Genomic DNA, 9,392 nt, shown 5'->3' on the forward strand with positions numbered 1-9,392 from the left:
CTAGGGTCTGGTATGTCTTAGCTCCCATGGATGAGTTTGCCTCGTCCTATTGGAATAACTTCAGCTCAGGGGTTCTGTTGGGCTGTATGCTCTGATGCGTCCCACAGTTCCCTTGTTCACACCTCCTTTTCCTGGGATAACGTAACATCCCCAAAGCTGAAACATCTCCAGGCCCTAACATCACTCACTGCAGGAATCTTTGCAGGGCCAGAGTCCTTCCAGACTGGGAACCCTCTGTGTTCACAGTCATAGCAGGGGTAATGCACCTTCCCCGAAGGTCCAGGGTGCCCCCCTTTGGGTGCTGAGAGGCCCAGGTGACACACAGTACCTGTAGGTGATCCTCACTTCAGTCCCCGGCTCATCTCTCTCCCAAATTAAAGCCACGGACTCGGGGGACTTCTGCACATGCTGATCCAGGCAGTTGACTGCAAAGAAAAGTCAGCTGATGTTAGTCTGGTTGTCCTAGAGGTTGGAGTAAGACCTGCTCTGTTATGGTTTGCTACGACTGTAGAGTGTGATATCCTCCCCCGTCAGGAAAGGGTGTCTTCCAGAACTGCACAGAACAGACAACAATCACTATGCAAACACGCTTTGCCTGCAAGGTGACCTTCCACACAGACTCTGAGGTAGTCCTTCCCATGGCTGCGTGTGGCATCACCACCCAAGACGACATAAAAGGCACTAAGATGGACATGCCTTTCAAGAAAGTTCTGCTCCCCTCCCCCTCTGTTACCCAAGCTCAGCTCACATGACTTGCTGGGGGAGGGGGGGAAACACAAGGTCAGTGGGCTGGTTTCCTGTAACCTGAGGATTAGTGGGCTCAGTTCTGCTGACATCCTGTTCACTGCTCATTTGAGTTTAAAGGTGAGCTTAGCTCAGGCCAGCTCATGCAGTGCCCCTCCTACCTAAGCACCTTCCCACCAGTGGCCTCCAGGCATTTGGAGGAAATCTTCTGAGGTGGACTGTGGTGGGTGTCACATAATGTTTGTCCAACAGAACACTGGGGCTGAAGTTACCCAGACAAGACCAACCCCCCTCACAAAAGCTAAAAGCAAACTTGGGAAAGAAACAGTAACAGCCAGAGCCTAGATGTGGACACCACTCTTGAGGGCCCCACTACCAGTATTTCTCATGCCTGACGTGAAGTGCAGAGGTTGAGCAGGCTGCCGAAGGTCACACAGTGAGAGGTCTGGATTTAACTCAGCCTAGCTCCAGGGTCCCCACACTGCCCCCCCCAGTCTCCCTGAAATGGTCCAAACAGGCAGCCAAGAACTGTTCTGCGCAGCAGAGGGGAGAAAGCGAAGCCCAACCTCCGGCAAAGGGGAGAGGAGCTAAGAAGGCTGTGATGCCACAACCAGATGAATCTTAGAACTGTGGAGAACAGTGACACGTGCAGGCAAGTGAGAAAAGGCAGATCCTACAGCGGATGGCAAACAAGGCTGTTAGGGAAGAAACTAGCAAGTGGGCATCCCAAATCCCAGCTGAAAGTGCACACAGGCTGAGTCTAGCTTACAGCATTGTGCTTGTGTGCGTGTGCGTGTGCATGTGTGTGTGTGTGTGTGTGTGTGTGTGTGTGTGTGCATCCAAACACCAAGGTTTTCATCCTACAATCATGGCTTTATGGCTTGTAAGCAGCCAGCAAAGAGGTCATCCCTTGGCACAGGGCCATGTCCCCAGATGCCTGGTTGTGGAGGTGACTCTGAGCTGGTCATGACAAGTTGGGAAAGGTCACCTGAGAAACAGTGCTACAGAAAGTCCTGAAGGAGATTCAGGACAGAACTGGTTAAGAGCAGGAAGTGTGGGCTGTTCCAGACACCTGGGAGCTGGTGATAAATTCAGGTCCTTCACCCACCTAGATGACTTGAGAAACCACAGGAAATATGTGCCCATGGTCTCCCAGGGAACCTCTGCTCTAACTCACCCTGACTTCTGTCACTCTGAAGAGTGGACTGGGTCAGATGCAACAGGAAGCAGCCTTATAGGGGTCCTGGTGTCCTGGTGGGCCTGCCCAAATTTAAGTCAGAAGGGCACACACCTGTGTGTTTACATGTATACCCACTACATATGTAGCTTCAGAATCTGTGGCAATTCCATGTCTTTCTCTTTTTGGTGGGGGATGGGAGTAGTAAAGGTCCTTGCTAGCCCTGTGTGCCACCTGGCCATGCCTTACTGGCTGGTGGCCTGAAGCTGCCTGAAAAAATCCTCAAGTCTGGCTCCTTGCCAGTCACTCACTAACTACAAGGTCCTTCAAGTCTCGGCTTTTTAATCCACAGGATGGTACAGCAACCCCTGACTCTGGGTGAGCCTAAGAATTAGCTGCCCCCAAATGTGTCATAAGAGTTGGCTCTGAGAATGTCACGGTGTTCCCCAGAGAGCACACCAACAGAATAATCCCGTTTCTAAGAGACACCACAGTATGGGGCCTGACAGAACCATGACCCTAAAATTGCACGTTCATGATGGTCTTTAGCACATGTTACAATTCCTTCTGCTGCCTCAGTTACAGAGAAGAAAAGAGAGGGAAGGGTGCGAAGAGGAAAGGAAAGCGGCAGGAGGAGAACTGGGAGAAGGGGAGGCAAAGACGAGAGAGGGGGGGAGAGAAGGAGGGAAGGGGAGGAGAGAGAAGGAAAAGGGCAGTGAAGAAAGAGAAAAGAGGAAAAAAAGGAAAGTGGGAAAGGAAGACTAGAGGAAGGAGAGGGATGAAGGAAAATATTGAAGATATTCTGACTGCACTTACAAAATCTCTACATTAAAAAAAAAAAGTAACTCAATCTAAAGAACTGGGGAGTGAGACAAGAAAATTCCACCTTCAAGCACTTACAGGAAGAGCTGGGCCAGGAGCCAGCACAACCGAAGACACAGCTTAAAACCCACCTCCTACCTTAAGCCTTCCAAGTCCACACACACACACACACACACACACACACACACACACACACACACACAGTGAGCCTCTGTCCTCCCACCCCTCAGTTGACCTACAACACGTAGCACTTCCTTATTCTGCCCAGCAGTCCCCATTCTGTGCCACAAGGCTCCTTCCTCCACCATCTGGGTCACAAGGGCCAAGCAGTTGGTTTCTCGCAGGGCCTGGTGGAAAGGCACAGTCCTTCCTCAGCACGTTGCCCAAGCACAGAGTCGCTAGCTCTCTGTGTTAAATAAAAATTACAAGAGACCATTGTTTTGGTCTAAGCTCTATCACAGGCTAGACTAAAAAAATCAAAACGGAGTTGCTCGTGCTAAAGTTCACATCACCGAAGCTGTAACATGGCTGCTTATCAGACCTTTGGAGAAACCAAAATCAGAGACACTAAAGTTAGAGCCAAATTTTCAGCGTCCACGGTGGTGAGGTTCCCCTGCCTATGTGCTTATACAGAAAAGGAAAGCCAGAGAGCCTGGGTAAGCTAGGGGCCGGGTCGTTGTCATATTGCCCTGCCTTCGTGTCCCTGGCTTTCAATGAAAGTGGCTGAAACAGCCAATCAGTTTTCTGATCCCTGTTGTGATTTCTTAGCTCTTCTCTGTCTATAAAAGCCAGATCTCTATATTTAATATATCTTATGAGACTAAGTGTTGTCCAACTGAGAATGTTAACATATATTGTTGTAAATCTTCCAACAGTGGATTTGTAAATCATCTGTTTATTTCAGCTCAGATGCTATGGAAATGGGCATCTTCCACTGTTTCTGAGGTTGGGTTTTTGTGTCTCTGTTTCTATAACAGGACACGAAACACTCCATATTTACATCTTTTTGTTTGTTTGTTAGTTTGTTTGTTTTTCGAGACAGAGTTAATCTATATAGCCTTGGGTGTCCTGGACTCACTTTGTAGACCGGGCTGATTTTTAGTGGTTTTTTGTTTGTTTGTTTGTTTTTAGTTTTAGTTTTATTAACACACACACACAAAATTATAGGAGTGTTATTACTTCCATTAGGAAGATGACACACAATAATGCAGGAATTTTCAACTCCTCACACTGCTGAAAGATTACTAACATTTACTATTGAATTAATAGTTCAGTGAAATCAGCAGTTACTCCTTGACCAGCTTTATACCTAAAAAAAAAAAACACACACACACACAGACTAGAATCTATTTTATTAGCCTAGAGCACAATGCTGCATAATAATTACTCCATCCTAAACTTCCATGCTAGCAGAGTTTCCTCCCATTCTGATTTCCCACTTTATACTTGCTTTTGGCTCATATCCTAGCTCCAGCTCATCTGTCCTGGCGCTTCCCGGCTCTCCTCTTTCTCACCCACCAGGATGCCCCACCCTAGTCTGTTATTGTTCAGCATTGGCTAGTTGGTTTTATTGGCAATACAAAGAACAAATGGTGACATGTTTACACAAACTTGAGGCAGGGGCTACTTAGAATAAACATCACAATACAACGTCAAGATTGAAACCAGATAGCAGCTTGAAGAAATCAGCATTTGAATGAACAAGGGTAAACTGTACACAGTCCATAAGAACATTATGCCAATGCCACCTCCAACCCTACAGGACTAGGAGTGGAATACAGGGTTTCCCATGTGCTAAATTAAGTACTCAACGACAAAGCCACACCCCTAGTTCAAAAGCTCTGATTGGTTGTTTAAATATATCACCCCCGCCCCTTACACCCAGCTCAAATTTAAGTGAACCCAGCACACACTGCTTCAATCATCACGAAAAAGAAACTGGGGTTAATAAGCACGTGAAGACGCACAATGGCTTTCTTTAAATAGCAAACTGTCCTGGCACATTGTGAGAACTTTCGTCCGGAAAGTTAGTATTTGCCAACTTTCCAGAAGCAACTGCTATTTAAAGCAAGCCATGCTTCTGACAACTGAGAAGAATTCCGATTCTTCTCCGGGGTTCTGCCTCATGAGATTGGAGCTACATTTTCATTTGGAGTTCCTTTAAAAACCTAGACAAGCTTTGTCTGCCATGGTCTTGACCTCAGCCTGATCTCTGAGTCACCACCACCGAGGGAGGAGCATCAGCAACATGACCTCTAATTGTGTGGTGTTCCTAGCACGTCTGGAGGGCTGAGTGCAGGTGGCGTTCAGTGGCAAAGCACGAGCCTGGGCCCGTGTGAGACCCTGTGCTCTACTCCCAACATAGGGGGGAAATACACCTAAGAAGTCTCTCAGTACTTAATGGTTAGTTTAAAATGGTTCATTTAATCTAGGCATGTTGGTAAATGCCTTTAATCTCAGTAGGAGGCAGAGGCAGGTGGATCTCTGTGAATTACAGTCCACCTTGGTCTACACAGGAGACCCTGTCTCCAAAAAGTTCGTGTATACGCGCTTGCTAGAGTAAGAATGCACACATTGAAAGAAATCAGACTCGAGGTCTGGGGTTTAAAAAATAGAACTAAGATGTGTGTGGTGAAAGCAACATATACACTATGACCGCCTGGCTCTGCACTTGCAGTTTCCTGGCATCCTGCGTGTATACACACAGTACAAAAATAGTTGCCGAGCCCTACAGAGAACGGAGTCAAATGATCAAGGCCAGGAAGAATCCCTTTTTACAACGTGGCTTTCCAAATCCTGAGAAAGTGTTTTTCATAAGGTATTAGAGGTAAGTCCAGGAAGAGCCTGGACGACGACTGCCCACCTCCCCCATCCACCCCACCCCCACCCCCAGCCAAGGCGCTCCCAACATCACAGTTCACTGTCCCAGTTTGGGCACAGTGTGAGAGGTTGCTTGAGGTCCATTCAGGCACTTGCACATCCTCCAACGCTTGCTTCCCACCCATGCCAGGTTATGGACTTCAAACCTATGGGGTCCCGAGCAGGTGGGCACAGTACTCAACAGCACTCCTGAAGGACAAAATCAAGGTCACTGCTTCCCCCAAATGGTTCTTTACTAATTAACAGCACCTGCTGGTTAGGGCTGCAATGTTCTAAGGACAGTGTCAAGAGCTTTATCTCACCTCAAATCCCAACAAGACCCCTGGCTGGGTGTGCTGATAACAGTGTCTGATAGTCACTAAGTGCAAACAGGTGCCCTCCTCACCTCAAACAGGCTGCTCAGAAGAAGTTTTAATTTCTTTCTTTCTTTTTTTTTTTTTTTTGTTTTTTTTTTTTTTTGTTTTTTGGTTTTTTGGTTTTTCAAGACAGGGTTTCTCTGTGTAGCCTTGGCTGTCCAGGACTCACTTTGTAGACCAAGCTGGCCTCCAACTCACAGTGATCCACCTGCCTCTGCCTCCCAAGTGCTGGGATTAAAGGCGTGCGCCACCATGCCCAGCTGGAAGTCTTAATTTCTGCACCAGTATCTTGACCCTTAGAGACACAGAAACTTCCATGGACCTAGCCACTGTGAGAAGCCTTGTGTGGTTTGAGGGACAGGTTTCAGTTGAGCCCAGCCTGAACTTTCACGTATCCCAACTGTATGAACTCATTCTCTGGAACTCGATGAAATAACAGAGGTTGGCTGTCTCAACAAAGAAAAAAAAACCACTATTTAGCTCAGACATCTAGAAGTTTAAAGTCTTGCATCTGGTGATGTTGGTTTTTTGTTTGTTTGTTTGTTTGTTTGTTTTGTTTTGTTTTTTGAAAGAGCCCTAAGGCAATGCAAAGCATCAAATGGCATGAGACACCTGTTACCTCTTCTGGCCTCTCCCTCATATAAAGCATCATCAAGATGTGAACCCTTTATCTCAGCCCCAATTACTTCCCTCCTACTACCTGATGAGGGAGCATTACTGAGGAGTTTAGGGGATGAACCATACTCTAAGCATAGCACCAACTCAGGCCCCAAACTAGGAATTAAGAAACAGGCCACTGACTCCCAGTTGAGACAAGGAAAGGAAGAGCCGGAGACCCCATGGGCCCTGTCCAGAGTCCTGACCTAGGACCTCAGAGGGAAATCAAACAGCTGTTACCCTGCTTCACTGCTAAACTGAGAGTATGTGACAATGGTAACCACAGCAGTGTTCCAGGACACACTGCTTGTCTTCAGTTCGCATATAAGAAAATACAGGAAGCACACTACAGTAAGAACTGAGACCTGAAACCACCAAACTGTGCTGGACCAAGCACCTGCAGGCCTTGTCAATCACAGCTGGAAGATGCCCCAGTCACAGGGTTTCTAAAGTTAAGGGTCTAGAGTGGGCCCCAGAATTTGCATTTCTAAAATCGCCTCTAGAAGGTTGCTGGTCCAACGACATTGAGAACCATCAGTGTGGAGATCCCTGGAATATTAAGAGTGTCACTTGCACTTTTTTTGGAACAAGCTGGCATTATCACTCATGGCAAACAGCTCAGGCCCAAACAGTTCAACCACCCCACAACTTTCTAGGTGGCTCCCAGGGCAGCTGCAGTCTGTCCTCGATTCACACTGTAACCTCTGGAGTTTACAGGCCCTGGCAAAGATGCTGCTGACAGATAGCCAGCCAGGCATTCGGAGAAGCGCTTTCCTCAAGGACTGTTTGCTGAAGTTCAGCCTCTGGATCACACAGCTCTAAAAGTGGAAGAACAGAGGCCAAGGAATTCATTGAAGACCACACCCAGCCTCACCATAAGGTCGATACCATTTCTTATCAGCTGCAAGCTTGGGCGCCCCAGTGGCCTTGGCCTCTTAAGCGTGGGGAGGTTTCCAGAGAAGCCGCACACTTTCTGACCTCTTCCTTCTGCAAACTGCTTTACTCACTTCAAAGACACATTCCGTCCAATTCTGCAAACCCAAGAACTTCTTTCCCCAAGTTTAAGAATCTGTTGACTCATCTAAAGGCGAAACTTATCTAGCAAGAAGGCTCATTTAGATTAAACTTGACAAGTAATAAACAATATGGGAGAAAATGGCTGGTCCAAAGTTTCTTTAAAGTTCTGTGCATGAAAAAAAAAAAGACAATATAAGTTCTGAATATAGCAAATCAGAATTGCTACAACTTATTGATTACCTGTAAGTCTGGACAGGTTTGATATGTCCCTGCACTCAGCCAGCCTAACAGGTAAGTATTACTTCCCCATTTTACAGATGGGGGGGCGGAGATCCACAAGCACCAAAGTTGATCAAGGAACAGTGAAACCTCACACACCAGATTCCACCTCTAACTCTGGTCCAGGAACAAGCATCACCTCGTCTTGAGGACCTTCGGTTCCTTTCTTTTGCATCTCAGACCTACCCAAGCCTCGCTCAGGTCCCACTGGAAGGCAGATGTCCCCCGAAACGCCTGCTGTGCCCCTCAGCCTGTCAGTCCAGCCCCTCCTGCTCACCGAATGGCCTTCTCGGTGCCTCCGTGAGCAGTGTTATGCCCCTGCTCCCAAACTTAGCAGTACAGAACTCAGGCTGATCGGAAAACGGACAGCTAGAGTGAGTGGCTGTGGCTGTTTTGGAGAGCGAGGAGGAAGAGGCTACACAGTTGGCCTTGAGCTCAGTTCTTTTTGACTTCCCTTCTAGTGTGCTGGGGTTACCTGCCTTTGCCACTGTAGACTTTTGTCTTTGGGGTGCAGTTCTGAAACCCAGAACTTCCTGCCCACACGCCCCTAAGGGAGGAGATAACAGTTCCCTCCCGTTGGTTGGAGCTTTCTTCTTCCTGCACCCACCAGGGCTCTGTTTACACTGCAGGGCTTGTCCTAGGGGGAGCGAGTGTGGGGGGTGGTGTATGGGGGCGGGGGGAGCCGCTAGCGCCAGCACTGTAGCTGCTGGTGGCAACCTACACACTTTGCGTTTGTCCTACTGACCTGGGGGTCCCTGAGCAGAAAAGCCTGAGCTCTTGGAGCAACAGCTCTCTCCACCTAGGCCTATCTGGAGTCGTAAGTTTTAAGCCCACCGCGTCCGGAATCTGCGCTAGGGTAAGCCACTCTAGTGTTAAACTGGATAGCTTAGTTTCCCGCTTTGCAGATTTGGGCGCGTAGCAGCTGCTCCGCTGCCTGCAGTCTCTGGACCCGGTGGGATACAGAACAGGGTGACGTGGCACAGGATTAGAGTGCGTGGTGAAGCATTCTGGAGAAAGGGGTCAAGACCTGAGAACAGCTGCTACTGACTCGGGCCTCCCGAGTCTCGGTGGGACTGAGTTGGTCCCCAGCAACCCACTCACCAGACACATTCAACTGGCCTCCCAGGAACCAGCCGATCTTGCCCGTCCTGAAGTCGCAGTCCCAGACAGTGTGGTAGGGGGTGTCCCAAACTAGTGTGTCACGGGCCAGCGGCCCCCAGAAGGCGGCAGGCTCCTGGGCTGCCTGCGCACTCAGCGCGGGGTACGAGCCTGGCTGCGCTACGGCTGGAACGCTGCCCAGGAGCCGGGTGGCGGTCGAGCCGTATACGCTCAGCGACCATACCGATTGTCCGGAGCGCCGGTGCAGGCCGCGCAGCAGTCGCCCCACACCACTGCCGAGGCTGCGCGCCGCCATCTCGCTCGACGCCCCACGCGGGTGCAGGAGCCTGGGCGCCCCTAAG

At 48.9% G+C, this 9,392-nt stretch overlaps 1 protein-coding gene across 1 annotated transcript in view; it reads right to left on the reverse strand.

Moving 5' to 3' along the window:
* ACSS1 (acyl-CoA synthetase short chain family member 1) overlaps positions 1-9,392 on the reverse strand; it is a 52,293-nt gene extending 42,901 nt beyond the window's left edge. The window contains exons 1-2 of the mRNA XM_084777966.1: positions 9,034-9,392; positions 329-425 (exon numbers count right to left, since the gene is read on the reverse strand). Of these exons, the coding sequence (XP_084634092.1) occupies positions 329-425; positions 9,034-9,346 (410 nt within the window). The 5' untranslated portion in view covers positions 9,347-9,392. The remainder of the gene's footprint in view (positions 1-328; positions 426-9,033) is intronic.

This window comes from Acomys minous (genome assembly GCF_964271855.1).
Source record: "Acomys minous genome assembly, chromosome: 3".
NCBI classification, from domain to species: domain Eukaryota; kingdom Metazoa; phylum Chordata; class Mammalia; order Rodentia; family Muridae; genus Acomys; species Acomys minous.